Source organism: Arthroderma uncinatum (assembly GCF_011692745.1).
Source record: "Arthroderma uncinatum strain CBS 119779 chromosome Unknown scaffold1, whole genome shotgun sequence".
Taxonomy (NCBI): Eukaryota; Fungi; Ascomycota; class Eurotiomycetes; order Onygenales; family Arthrodermataceae; genus Arthroderma; species Arthroderma uncinatum.
In genome coordinates this window covers 84,488-98,765 of record NW_022983863.1, presented here as the reverse complement: position 1 = coordinate 98,765, position 14,278 = coordinate 84,488, and the positions used below count along the sequence as shown (strand labels likewise).

Genomic DNA, 14,278 nt, shown 5'->3' with positions numbered 1-14,278 from the left:
ATAGCCTATTTGATACCTTGTTAATAGTCCGTCCACCTTGTAGATATCCTTGCTGATCCGAATATAGCGCACCGAAACAGCGGGTTCAGGAAGACGAAGCATGCCTCGCATTCGGACAAGCAGGGCAGTGATCCCGTTTGAAACCTCCATCCCCATGTCGCACCAGAAGGTATCAGAATAAACACGGGCCCCTCATTTCCGGGCCAGGGGAATCTGTGCAAAGCTATAGCTAAGCTCGATGGTAAATATACACCGCAACTGTGCCTATGCAAACTGCATGGAGATACTCCGTAGCCGTACGACCGTGGATGTTTGATACATCTCGATATTTTGATACATCCCGATATCTATGTGTTCTAAACGCAGCCAGGCTATGCTCTGGTCAAAACGAGTAGTAAACCATGTATACTCCAGGGTTGATTGAAAGCTGCCTTCGCAAAAGCCCCGGGCATATCCGTCAACTCTCTAAGCGACGACTCTTCTCCCCTTTATTCTTGGCCGTATGATCATATCTTGTTGTTACCGATGCCATCTTCCTTGTCGGCATCTCAGTCTCGTGGCTGGCTGCCAAATATCTCTGGTTGGGGTCAGCAACTGTCGATGTGTCTACCAGGGATAAAATGGTTACTGGTAATATATAGACAATTTTCTCTCTTATCGTTAGCTTAGACTCTTTATAAGGCCTATCAAGGGAGGGAGATAAACATACAAGACCATCGGGAACCTCACTGTCCATTAAGGAGTGATGAGAGACTTTGAACATCTTTAGGCAATCCTACCTTTATACAAGATATATAACCTCGACAGTATCTGATGAAGGACTCGAAACCAAGTACTAGTAGACTACTAGTTATTATCCAGCTACTTGATCAAGGACTGTGCTTTATTTCGTTATCGTTGGCTAAATACAGCGCAGTGCTGTCTATTCAGTGAAGAATATCCGGCTCCTCCAAACAACCACCACCCTCTTCATCCTCCCCAGGTGCGATATCACCCCGATACCGCGCCCACAAGAAGCAGTCAAAAGCACTGCAGATGACTTGCCAGCTCTCGCCACGGCTTCATTTCACGTCATTATATTATATGGCTCCAGGCCACTCATTCCATTGCGTGTGGCATCCGTAAGGGCATCTCTACTTTCCACCCCATTTCGAAGACTTCCCGCCAGTGGACTGCTTCCGAACTGTGGCTGCTGACATGGTAGGAGAGACAGCAGGGCTGCTGGGGCTGTAGACATACTCTCCGTCGACATACTGGGCGCCATAGGTGAGAGTGTGTCGGTTCTTGCGGCGAGCATATCGCTGTTCCAGGCGGCGGAACTCCATGACTGTAGATATATTAGCTGGCTGCATAGACAACTATACCAGCATCAACTCACTTTCTTCGATCTTATCCTTGAGACCCATTTCTGCGGTGAAGGAACAAAGAGCCTGCTCTGTTCTAGATTGTTTTAATGATAGGAAGGTGAGTCTCCGTGACCTTAATGTTCGGTTGCGGGAGATAAGGATTAAAAGGCGTAGATGGCGTATATAAAGAATTTAATGTCAACAACGGGCCGTGAAGGAGAGAATCGGAGATATTTGGCTATGGCTGAGTTGTTTATCCAAGGAGAGATAGATCAACTATGTCATTGAAATAAACAATTTTGGCGGTCAGCACAAATACGTCCTCCCTCCAACTTAACGGAATGATCGAGATATATATATTCTCCCATCGTAGGTATATACGGACGTTTCCAGGGGCGCCAAACGAGATTAACCAATTTCTACCGAACCCTGCTGATCGAGATATGGATCTTCCCGCTCGACCTTTCGCCGTTCCAGGGGCATCTCTGCGCAGAATCCCGACGGAAAGGCAAAATAACAAGGACTGAGGTGTCTTGGAATCTTTCTAGGCACAGTCCTGATACTGACAGGGCCGGCGGGGTATAGACGGGGTTGGCCATCCTCACAGCCGTTGTTTCGGGCATCACCCCCAGGGGTCGTTCGGTTGCGCTAGTCAGGGGCTGCATCGCGACATTGACAAGCATGGGGCTTTAAGCGGATCAAAGGGGCGTCCTGAGTGCGTACATATGCAAGGTTAACCTAAACACTGAGCATGGTGTATATATCTAACAGCATGGCCTGGTGACATCTCCTTGACCTCTCCTTGACCTCTCCTTGACCTCTCCTGCATGAGATATCTGACCAGCTTATGCTTCCTGACAGCTTGTTCGCTTAATGGTAATTATAGACTGTATTACAATTCGTATATAAGCTATCTGTCCAAAAGCCGGATTGTACAAAGCGCAAACCGGGCATATAGCACATCTATAGCAATCTATAGCGATTTATAGCAATAGCGTCATAGGATCGGAATGACGCTTATATACCCGACGCAATCTCGTCTACTAGTTGAAGGCGTCATATATACTCCGTATACCCTACGCGAGCACATCACCGGGCGAGGGGCCGTTTGTGGGGATGTGCTTCGGTGTTGCTACGAAATATATTAGGCTCGTCAAGGTTTTATATATAGGAAAAGGGCGACGGGGAAACTCACAGGACATATTCGTCTAAACTAACCACATCTGGGTCGCTGAAAAGCAAGTAAAAGTACTTGAGCGTTTCACCGATCCAGAAGGATTCCATCTCGTCCTCGAAAATGGTCGCTTCGCCGTTGACGTCTGCGATGGCAGAGTTGCCAAAATTCGTCCGCGTCGCACGCTCAATAGCATTGAACATCTCCCAGCCCTTTTCTCGCCAGGTTTCGTCGCCGGTGATGCGGTACATGAGGAACACCGACTCGATGGCTTCGGGGCGAAGGATATATTTCGCCGAGTTTATTCTCGTCATCCCGGGAGGGATCTGGCTATCTTTGATGTACATTTCTGCAAGCTGTGCGTGCGAGGCAGCGGTCGAGGTGGCTACAGGAGCTCCACCCGGAACTGCCTTGGTCGGATCCGCGACGATTGGGTCAGGGATAGCTGTTTCGTCTGGGGCCATCCGTTTTGCAAGACCTACAGTGGGAGACTGTGTCTTTTGAACTGGGGCCATGTCCTGTTTGTTTGGATAAAGTGGCGTTGGCAGCATCGGGCGACCGGCTGTGTATGTGGCGGTCGGATTTCTCACAACGGCTTCTTCACTGTTCTTTCTCACCATAAGTGAATCGATGCCGGCCTGGTTGTTTTTATATATATCGTCAAGGTACGCGGTCTGATTCCACTCGCACCCCTTCACGTCGTCGCACGGGAGAACCGTAAATTCCTCGGGCATGATATGCGAGGCCGTAGAATTGTATGCCCAAACACAGGCATCGGCCATCTTTGCTGCAATATCGAGATCTTGGGTTAGACCAAAGAGCCTGGATCCAACACCAAACATGCCGCCAACGAAACAGCCAAGATGGGAACCACGATATTTGTATCTGAACGGCCTGGTATCACCTTCCATGAGGGTGGTGGTTGCTTCTGAAACGAAAAGAATGTCCTTTGAGTCTGGAAGCATTGGTCTAAAAGCAATATGCTTCATGATAGCATCCCTGGACTGTTGGTACATACTCTTATACTGGTCATTCAGACCACCAAGGAGTGCATATGTTTTTGGAAGATACTCGTATGCTGAATCCGCGAGACTGCCCACGGTATAGGTTGCACTGAGTACTCCTGGAGGGTACGTAAGGCCTTGGTCTTCACAATGTTCCTCGTCATCAAAGTCCGGGTCTTGGTTCTGGGTAGGCTTGGAAGGCATGTTTACTTTCCAGGGAGGTGCCGTACTGAGATCCGGCACAGACGGTCGCTTTTCATAATTCGCAGGCTCCTCACCAGGTAGCAAAGGCCGGCCCTGTAACTCGGTCTCGTCTCGCTTTCCGTGGGGGTTGGCATGTGAGGGAGCCCCGGAATTATCTGGGCTGTCTCTTAGAGAATCGGGATTCTGCACTATCGGTTTCTTCTTGACCTTCTTGCACCCAGAAGCGTCAATGAACGATGGCCAGAGGCCCGGAATGCTTGTATCAGGCTGCCATTTCTCGAGTGCGTTTGTGATGCGCGCTATGGCATCGTAGTAGCGATTGTTCTGTGTGATCTGAGCCAACCTAGTAAACTCGATTGACAGAGAGCCGATCTCAGCCAGAACAACCCTATGGCCCGCTCGATGTGGCTGCGATGCGTATGCACTAAGATGGGAAAAAATGTCAGAAAAGATAGACAGCAGTCAGAAGTAGGCCCAACATATCAACTTACGGAGCCCACATGTAGTAGGTAACCGGCATCCTGTTTGGCGTATCAAATGCACCCATCAAGATCTCGGCCAACTCAATGGCCTTGTCCAGGAGAGTCCTGTACTGCCCGTCCGATATATCGTATGCGCCGATTAAGCCACCAAGATAGCGGATGACGGTCTCGAACAAGGGAATATCTTTCCGCTTGCTCGTCTTGAAGTCGAGATTCCCAACGGCCCGTACGGCCTCTTCAAACTCCTCCCTCATTCCAGCAATCCAAAGCGTGTCGAGGGAGTCGACCAGCGTAGCGCCCCAGCCCATAAAGGGGTCCCGGTAGCCACCAGACTCAGGCCGTACCTCGTCGTGAGTCCATGCATGTTTCCTGTAGCCATCCCACGACCGTTTCAACGAACTCTTGATCTGAACCAATTTCTCCTCTCGTGCCACCTTGGATGCGGCCGACTCAGCGGCGAACTCGAATTGGATTTTGGGAAGCTTTTTCGCTGCTCCGGTAGGCAATGGGATGACCTTGGTCGAGGCGACGGGGAAACGCTCTGGTTGCTTCTCCCATCTCTCGCCAGTCTTGTCCGAGCCGTCGACGTCCTGTCTTCCCTGTCCTCCCATCATAGGAACCTCGTTATCCGGCACATCGACTGGAGGTACGGGCGCCTCAGGTTTCGTGGGCGTAGGCAATCCTTTCCCGCCATTCACGACGGGCGTGGTAGGTTTAGCAGCCGCTCCCTTTTCAGGGGCCGGGACCTCTGGATCTTGCTCATTCTTGAGCGTCGGAGGCACTGGCTGCGGTACAGGCTTTGGCTTTGGTTTCTGCTCCTGAGCCGGTGCTTGCGGACGGCTTTCGGGCTTCAGGGCTGGGACGGAGGGCGTAAAGGACGAGGACGACCACTCGCCAAACCCAGAGAAATGGATGATGGCGAGGATCGATATGATAGAAAAGATCAGGTAGACTCGATACCGGCGAAAGCGAAACATTCTGGTGCTCTTGTGCCCGAACTCGTCGGTTCCGGGGCCGGTCGGTCGTATATGAAGCCTTGTCCCGGCTGAGAGGAAGAAGAAGAGAAAAAGGAGCAGGAAACCGGAGGCTGATGGAGAGAATGGACGACCGCTTCCTACATCATCGCATGAGCGACCTTCACCTTTTCGGCTTTCCCAAGGGCATGGAGATACTAAAATTTGGGGGCAGTTATAATGTCCAGGAATCACGATCCTTAGCTTTTGGTGGCTGATTGACTTGCACTAAGTGGGCTCGCGCAGGTCGATGTTGCATCTCCAGGGGAAGATACGGAGTTCGCCTGGTCTGCGAATGATACGCATCATAAAGTGATAGAAGATATGCTGCTGAATATAAAGTGATAACTAGTAGATATGTTGTCGAATATAAAGTGATAACTAGATGATGGCTTAGAGTACATATCGATGCTGCCGCCATACGCCAACAAAGAAACCAACCAGGTCTTAAGACAGGTCTTAAGATCAAATTCCAGACGCCAGGATACTCTAACGAGTATGAGGTTGTAATCTACTACAAGATAAATCTGATAACACCAAAACCAACTCCCGGTATGCAAGACAAGGCAGTATTCACATGCCCACGGCTCGACGTCCTTCATTGCCGACCATCTGGAACTGCTGGATCAGCCCCAGGACTCCTGCACCTTCGACAACCTCGTTGATGTCTTCGTCGTGCTCCTCCTCGTCATCGTCAACGTCGGCCGCCAGGTTCATACGCCACGACTCCTCTAGCTGGCTGTCCTCCGTTGCCAGTTTGCTGCTGGATGCAGTGTGCGCCTGCCTCTGGGTGTTGGACTGCTGGGCAGATAGCCTGGGAGTATTGGCTTGTGACTCGTCAGCGTCGGGGATGGCGTCTCTCATAGTGTTTGTCTGACGAGATGGTCTGGCGCGCGATGATGGCCCTGGAGGGCGGTTAATGGATCTGAATCCTGAGGCGGAGGGTTGGTGGTGAGGGTCCAGCAGCATTGACGGTAATGGGGAGATCGGTCCTCCTAGAGCTGGCTCGCGCGGCGGGGAAGTAAGATTCGCCATCCCTAAACCGGGAGGCATACGGTGCATCGATCGTTGTGGTCCACGATCATACTTATCCATACCCAGATCGCCGCTGTTTGTCCTATTATACGCTGCAGGTTGAGCCGTGGACTGCGGATTCTGCCGTCGATGCAGCATGTAGGCGTGTGTTCCGCCTGCTGTCGGGTTGCTAGAGTAATGGTCCAAAAACCCGTAATAAGAGGCAAGCATCTTTCCATCCTTGGTAGAGTAATAGTCATTCCGTAGTCCCTGGGGGCCGGCCGGGCGCGCACCATCATTCACATCATCGCGGTCCTGTAGAATGACGTTGTTGCCCTTTTTGAAATCGAAAACCGCAAAGGAACAGACGTATCCTAGCCCGTCAACGTGGACGGTGAATTCACGGAAGAAGTCGATTAGTCGATCACTACATTTCGGAAGACTGAACCAGAGAACAAACGGGGTGAAGATCATGCTTAGTATCTCCTCGAGGAAGATGACTAGTTTCATCTGGTAGAGGAGAGCGAATTCTTTCTTTATGTCATCGCTGTGAAGCCTGCCCTGCCAGTGGGTGGGCTGGTAGTGAGTGAATTCTATAACTCGACGGAGGGCGAGTTCCGGATCAAAGACCAGGTTTTCAGCTGGAATGACGCCCTGGGCAACAGCCCAGACGGATCCAAAGATACCAAGATAGAAAAGCGCCGTTCTATCATGCGTGATTTCAAATCCAAGGAATAGCTCTGGATCGATGATGGTCGCGAGTGCAAGGACAGACGCAAGCGCACTGGCAATAAACGCAACGAAGCGTGCAAACTGCACCGTCTTATCCTTGGGGAACTGGGCTATGTATTCATTCGCGGCCAGGCGCGACATATTCGTCCGCCGCTCAAATAGATGCCATAGCTCGTTAAACTCGCGGAACTTCCATTCTGCGAGTGGTGTGTACTGTCTTGACCCGATCTGGGACGGGTTCTTCTGGTATTCGCTAAAGTAGCGGAAGAAATAGTGCATGAGGAAATAGGTGACGATAAAAGGGGCGACAAAGATGTTCATGAAACCTGCCAGGATGAAGCGGCGTCTTAGACCGTCGCTGAGAGCTTTGCGGTGGGTGTCCTTGAGGAAAAGGGGCCGGAGCTGGCCCTGTTGGTTGAATGCGTAGTCTAGCACGCAAAGGTTGAGGTTCCATTCTAGGGTTCGGGAGAAGAGCTGGCGGCTACGGAGGAAAGGTAAGGGAAGTGTGAGGTCGAGGATATCTTTGTTGAAGAGAGCGATGAGGTAGTTCTCTCGCCTCATGAGCCGGTTGGCGATGTCGTGGGCGTCCATTCTCTGCTTGGACTGGCTGCCCAGGAACCGGCGGTGTTTGGCAGACACTGCGGCCGCGGTGGACGGATTTGAGTCTCTGAGGGCCATCAGCCGGCTGACGACTTCCTGCCACGACACGGTTTGGATATCTGCGTCTGGGATGCCGAGTAGATGCTGATAAAAGTCCTGCATGTGTCGCAGTCGGCGGAAGTCTACGGCGTATTGAAACAGCTTACCGATCCAGAATATGGTAAAGAGCCAGAGCAGGAATGTCGAGAACCCGGACATCTTGCGAACACATCCGGGTATGAGGATCTGGGGCATCGTCTTGCTATGGGGCACCTTTCGATAGTCGATACAGCTGGAGAGAAAGGTAGTGAAGCCAACCACAAACGCAAGGGTTCTATATTCATGTTAGTATCTTTAAACCTGCTATAAAGGGGGATACCAACATTAAACTGAGTGTCCTGCTCAGCATTATACTCCAGATACCGTTCCCGAGAAAGTAGTCGTAGACTTCCTGCAAGAAGTTATCCAAGTTCTCGACGTTTGCCCACCTCCACAAGGCCTTCTCCTTGGGGTCCGCAAATGCCAGGCCAGCATGCTGCTTTACCCCCCATACACGCGGCGGCCCTTCCTGGCCATGGCTGGGGATGGACGGCGCCCTTGTCTCCCACCGGTTTCGTGTCTGGCCTATCGTCGACGGACCTCTGAGGTGGAGTGAGTGCTCGCCTATACCGCTGGACCGCAGAGGATGCAGAGGCGGAGGGGGCAAGGGAGACGACGGCATGGCATTCCCTTCCACCAGCAACGAGGCTGGAACCTCGTCGTCAGCCTCCTCGGCGTCCTCCACCCGAGCACCTTGCGCAGTAACCGTCATATTCGCGTTCCCCCACCCTCGTTTCCCCCGTGTCGACCTCGACCGGCGCGAGTATGGACTGCTCTGCTGGGACTGGCTGTCTGATGCCTGCGCGAGGGCGTCTTCGAGCTCGTAGTCTGCATACTGGTCTCCGAGGTTCTCTTCGTCGACAGCCATGCCGGCGCGGTGCTCGATATCTGAGCCATCGGAGTCGTTGTCGTACTGCTGGAGGGTCTCGTAGATGGATGGGGTGGTGCTGCTGTTTATGGGCATGAAGCGGCTCATCAGGTTCGACGTCATGGTGCCGGCAAGTATGAGATATTGCTTGAGGATGAGATTCCTTAACGTCGCTGAACAGCGAGTCAACCCGCGCAGGTTGAAATCATGTCTACCGCTGTAAGCTTAGATAGTTGTCCCGTGCAAAGGTCACAAGGAGGGAAGTGAAAGTAGAAAGTACCTTGGTTCATGAAGCCAGCCGGACTGCTATACAGATGATACTGATCGTCTCTCGCTGTCAACCTGAAGCTCACTGTCTCTTCCAACTGTCTCTCTTTATCCTTAACTGTATCTCAACCTGAAGCTCAACCTGTATATCTGCCACGTGACTTCATGACGTTGAAGAAAGTGCTACGAGATAAACAAGTCTTTCTCTGGAAGGACAGTATATAGACAGTATACAGACAGTATTACATATGAGGTTAGACAGTATATACATGAGGTATGATGTAGGATATGATGTATGACTGTGGCAGCATCTCGAAGCATCCTCTAACACCCTTTCTGCTACTATATAGACAGCTCATCTTGACCGACTCAGAGTATCGTTGCAGCTCTTCTGGCAGCAAAGCGTCCGTATACTCCGTATAGTAAAGGCCGTCTCGTCCACTGTCCAGGACCGTCCTCCACATCCGACAGATAGACAGTATACATCTCATCTTCTCATCCATCTTCATCTTCTCATCTTCTCATCTCCAGCCTTATCTCTCATCTTCCCTCATCATCTGTCGAGATCACCGACGCAGGAACCGTCGCTCGTTTCTTTTCCTCCCTTCGACGTCTTCTAGAAAGGTGACCTGTATACCGCCGTCTCACCCAAGTGCTGACTAAGCTGTCCGAACGTGGGAGGGGAACTGCCCTGGCTGATCTTCCAACAACCGACGGCTTCACCATCTTCACTCTCTCTCTCTCTCTCTCTTCTCACTGTTCCCTTCTCTTCTCTCTCTGTCCACTGTCCACTGTTCTGTCTTGAACCTCAAAGTCTCCCGCTGATCGCGCTGGTCTGCTCCTCGCCTCGCTACCGGCCAGTCCCGTCTGGCTGTCGTGCGCCCTGGAAAATTCGATATCCGATACGGGACATGTAGGACGAGCCGAATTCTTCTGTCAAGGTATATTGCACCGCCGGTTCGGGCGTGGTGGCCTCGTCTCTCGTCTCTCGTCGTGGGAGTGCTCTTTTTTCGTTTTCGGCCGTGGAACGCTTTGCCTGTCAACTTCTTAACTGACCAACTATGCTCTTCCAGGCTCTCTCCATCACCCTCCCGCTGCCCAGCTGCTCGCCTGTGATTTCTCCTCGAGATAGACCGGTCGATGGTCGATAGTCGCCCGGTTTGAAAATTTCACTGCGATTGTCCGTCTTCCAAACAAGCACCTGGACCTGAACCTGACCTCAACCTCAACCTGGACCTGACCTGAACCCGGACCTGGACTCAACTGGCTGTGCCTGAAATCCAGACGTGAACCGTCCGTCACTGATGAATAGCCAACCTCCTCTCGTCCTTGATATGTGGATAGTGGCGGTAGAGCCGGCTTTCAGATAACGAAGGATTATGGACTCTGAGCGCCAGAACGGTTTTCAGAGGGACTTGGACATATACGCAAGACCCATTGAACGCCGCCCAAGCAAAAAATCTTCATCCAAGGACCGCCACGGAATGGTTTATCCAGACAACTTCCGGGAAACCTCCATCCGGTCCGTCAGCCCTGAGGAGTCGCTCTCCGATGCTCAGAACCACTCGCCTGCCTCCGATGCCGAGTTTCTGGCCAGCGCAACGGCTTCACCCCGGGGGACTCTTCGCGCGAAGCCGCGTGACCGCCGGCGTGAGTTTAGTCCCTTCCACGCCGGACACAAACCCAATGACGAGGAGCTGCCCGTGCCTGATTCACGGAGTCTACGGGCCAGGTCGAAAACAACCACCATGGAGGACCAGAGGGGCGACTTGCCACCCAGCTCGTTCCTAGGACGGACCAGGATGAGACTCGGCTCCTTGACCACCGCTGCCACCGCCAACGTAGCAGCCTCTGCCTCCCCACAGAGCCCCAGGCCGCCGCTCCACGAAGATTCCATCTCCTCCATCGGCTTTCCCTCCATCATCCAGACTCCGGGGCAGCGCCCGCGCTTCGTCAAGTCACAGTCGACCCTCTCCCCGGGACTGCCGTCGTCCAATGCCTCCAGTCCCGGGCCATATGTATCTCATCACGTCCTCAACCCGGATTCGTCCAAGATACTGGATCTGATGAAGTCTACTTGCGGTAGAATGCACGGAATTCTCTCCTTTAGGATCTCGGGAGCTGCCGCCTGGACTTCGGGATACTGTGCCATCAACGTTGCCGCAGGGAGTCTCATCTACCAGGCCAAAGGTGAACCGAGCCTGGCAAAGACCCTCATCCCAGATCTCCGTGGTTGCCGCGTCCGCACTCTCTACTCCGCAGAAACTCAAAGCTCGTACCTAAGCGTTTCAACTCACTCCTCCACCCTTAGCGTACACCTACGTCCCCATGTGAAGGAAACCTGCGATTCCTGGCTGGCAGCCCTCCTCTGCTGGCAACCAATTCGTCCAAAGGGTGTCCAGAATAAAATGACTAAGCCCCAGTCAGTCGCCATAACTGAACGGCGTCTCGCAGACCGCCGGAGAAATTCAGAAAGCACCTTGCAAAAGGAAGCCACCATTATTAAAGTAGGCAAGATGTTGCTCTGGGATAGGCAAAGCGCGTCGGGCGTCTGTCCGCCGCCCACCCCGAGGCGGATATCGACCTTCAAGCAGCAACGAGCGCTCTCTCAATATTGGAGGAAGGTGAATTGCACGCTGCAAGAGAACGGCCATATGAAGATTGTTACGGAGGCCGGGACAAATCTTGTATCTTTCATACAGCTATCTCAGCTTTCGCGATGTGCCATTCAAAAATTGGATGCTTCCGTTTTGCAGGACGAATTTTGCATTGCTATTTATCCTCAGTATGCCGTCCATGCCGGAAGTGACCACTTAACCCGGCCCATCTATCTCTCCATGGAAAGCCGTGTACTCTTCGAGGTCTGGTTTGTCCTGCTCCGTGCGTTTACCATCCCAGAGCTCTACGGGCCCGAACAGCCTCCCTCGACCGACGAACTCAGTCGTTCCCACCCTCTAGCCATGTCCCAAGCACTCCCAGCCACGACAACAGATATGTTCCGAATCGAGCGCCTTCTTAATGTCCGTGTAATTGAAGCGAAGATATTCTCGCACGCAAGGGCTGAGCAATCCGAAAAGAGCAAAAAGTCCTCTAAACAACAGGGCCATGCTCAAACCGCCGGGGATTACTACGCCGAAGTTCTTCTTGATGGTGAAGTTAGAGGCAAGACCGCCGTGAGGAATAGCACCTCGGCGCCGTTTTGGCGAGAAGATTTCACGTTCCATGACCTCCCACCTGTCCTGTCGAGCGCTACAGTGCTAGTAAAGACTCTCAATCCTTCACAGAAAGACTGGACTCTTATTTCTAGAGGGACCTATACACCCACCGAGGGCGAGCGGGAGCATGACCCGTTGACGGGCATAGGAGATGTAGAAATAGCATCCCAAGACACCACGTTCGGCAGAATAGATCTCCCCCTGGACAGCTTAGATCCCGGAAACGGTTCTGAGAAATGGTGGCACATCCTCGACGATAACGACCAGCCTGTCGGCGAGATGCTGATGCGCGTCCAACTCGACGAAACGGTTGTCCTCATGTCCCAGGAATACAAGGTCATGTCCGAACTCCTACATTCTTTTCCCAACGGCCTTACAGTCCATCTCGCTGAGCTCGCACCCCAAGAGCTCCGCCAACTCTCCGAAATCTTCCTCGACATCTTCCAAGTCTCCGGCCAAGCAAGCGAATGGGTTACCGCGCTTGTCGAAGACGAAATCGACGGCCTCCACCGCGAAACATCCGCCAGTCGCCTCCGTTATACCAGCCGCATTCATTCAAACGACTCCTACGAATCCGGACAAGAGCGCGAAGTCCTTGTCCGTGACCTGGGCCGCTCTGCAACCGTCGAAGCCAACCTGCTCTTTCGTGGGAACTCCCTCCTGACCAAGTCCCTAGACATGCATATGCGTCGTCTTGGAAAGGAATACCTTGAAGAAACTATTGGCTCAAGTATAAGAGACATTGACGAGAGCGATCCAGACTGTGAAATCGATCCGAACCGCGTCAGCAGACAGGAAGATCTAGAGCGTAATTGGCGCAATTTGATCATCCTGACAAGTAATATGTGGCAGTCGATTGCCGGGTCGGCGTCGCGGTGTCCACCAGAGCTCAGGTATATATTTCGACACATCAGAGCGTGTGCTGAGGATCGGTATGGCGATTTCTTGCGCTCTGTTACATACAGCAGTGTTTCTGGATTTTTGTTCTTGCGGTTCTTTTGCCCGGCGATCCTAAATCCAAAGCTATTTGGTCTTTTAAAAGGTACTTTTTGATATTATCTATCTATCCCTTGAGGAAACTCTAGTAACTAATTATTTGTCTACAGAACATCCACGAGCTCGTGCTCAACGAACTTTGACATTGGTCGCCAAAGGACTCCAGGGACTTGCAAATTTAACAACATTCGGCAATAAGGAGCCGTTCATGGAGCCCATGAACAAGTTCCTTATGTCTCATCGGAATGAGTTCAAAGATTTCATCGATTCAATATGCGCAATACCTGCCGAACGCCCACCTCAGATCGTTAACCCCTCATTCGCAACCCCTATTCAAATCCTCGGCCGTTTACCTCCCACATCTCGAGAAGGGTTCCCAAGCTTACCATTCCTCATCGATAATGCGAGGAGTTTTGCATGCTTGGCTCGTGTATGGCTACAGGCTGCACCAAGTGGACTTACAGAAATACCTGATATGGATGTGAACATCCTCAAGTTTCACTCGCTATGCATCGAGTTAGAGAATCGAACCAAAGAGTCGCTGAACAAGGCGGAGCAAGCAGAACAACCTAGCGGCAACCTAGAGGTGAAATGGGAGGAGCTTGTCGAACAAATTGAAAAGTCTGGTACCTTCTACGAGGAAAGCTCAAGCAAGGCCAATACACCGAGTAAAGAGTCCACGATAACCAGCGTCAGCTCCACCACGGCAGGCAACAATCGAAACTCGATCGGTTACTTTCCGCGCACGCCATACCTGAAATCCACGGAGGCTAGCATTAGTGACGATGCCGACGACGATACCCCTTCTAGCGCCACATCTGCCCCCTGGGAGCAGAACCGCCCAACTTTCACGCAGCCTAAATACTACGCTGACTCCCGAAAAAGCACAGAAAGTCTACATAACTCTTCCACCGTTTCGTTAACCCAGTCAGAGACGCCTAAGAACCGACAGTCAGGCATGTCTCGCGACTCCGGGAAGTATCGTCTTTTTGAGTTCGTTGACAGAACCAGACGGAAAGGAAAGGAGAGGGAATCAGCGCAGCCACCGCCAGACGTGGGTCCGCGAAATGAATTTATATGATTGACGCACAAATAGCCTAGCCCTATGGCTGACCTTTCTCCGGCTCGGCTTCTTTTTGAAATGAGAGATGATTGGAAAAAGAAGATTTCGTTCATTTATTCCCCTGAGCCTTGCTAATTAACCCTGATTGAAGTCCTTTTTCAT

General features: G+C 52.0%; 4 protein-coding genes across 4 annotated transcripts; 1 reads left to right on the top strand and 3 right to left on the bottom strand.

The window, feature by feature from the left end:
• Nucleotides 1-1,133: 1,133 nt before the first annotated feature.
• On the bottom strand, nucleotides 1,134-1,406 carry GIQ15_00027 (uncharacterized protein; the record flags this gene model as incomplete). Its single annotated transcript, XM_033547444.1, has 2 exons — nucleotides 1,134-1,327; nucleotides 1,379-1,406. 2 exons carry the CDS (start codon nucleotides 1,404-1,406, stop codon nucleotides 1,134-1,136), a joined length of 222 nt encoding a protein of 73 aa, XP_033408395.1.
• Nucleotides 1,407-2,435: 1,029 nt separating this feature from the next.
• GIQ15_00026 (mannosyl-oligosaccharide 1,2-alpha-mannosidase IC) lies at nucleotides 2,436-5,187 on the bottom strand (the record flags this gene model as incomplete). Its single annotated transcript, XM_033547443.1, has 3 exons — nucleotides 2,436-2,478; nucleotides 2,542-4,152; nucleotides 4,220-5,187. The coding sequence occupies 3 exons, from the start codon at nucleotides 5,185-5,187 to the stop codon at nucleotides 2,436-2,438; spliced, it is 2,622 nt and encodes an 873-aa protein (XP_033408394.1).
• Nucleotides 5,188-5,796: 609 nt separating this feature from the next.
• Nucleotides 5,797-8,698, bottom strand: GIQ15_00025 (Autophagy-related protein 9; the record flags this gene model as incomplete). The annotated part of the gene is made up of 2 exons (XM_033547442.1): nucleotides 5,797-7,942; nucleotides 7,992-8,698. 2 exons carry the CDS (start codon nucleotides 8,696-8,698, stop codon nucleotides 5,797-5,799), a joined length of 2,853 nt encoding a protein of 950 aa, XP_033408393.1.
• Nucleotides 8,699-10,326: 1,628 nt separating this feature from the next.
• Nucleotides 10,327-14,134, top strand: GIQ15_00024 (GTPase activating protein; the record flags this gene model as incomplete). Its single annotated transcript, XM_033547441.1, has 2 exons — nucleotides 10,327-13,099; nucleotides 13,164-14,134. 2 exons carry the CDS (start codon nucleotides 10,327-10,329, stop codon nucleotides 14,132-14,134), a joined length of 3,744 nt encoding a protein of 1,247 aa, XP_033408392.1.
• Nucleotides 14,135-14,278: the final 144 nt, after the last annotated feature.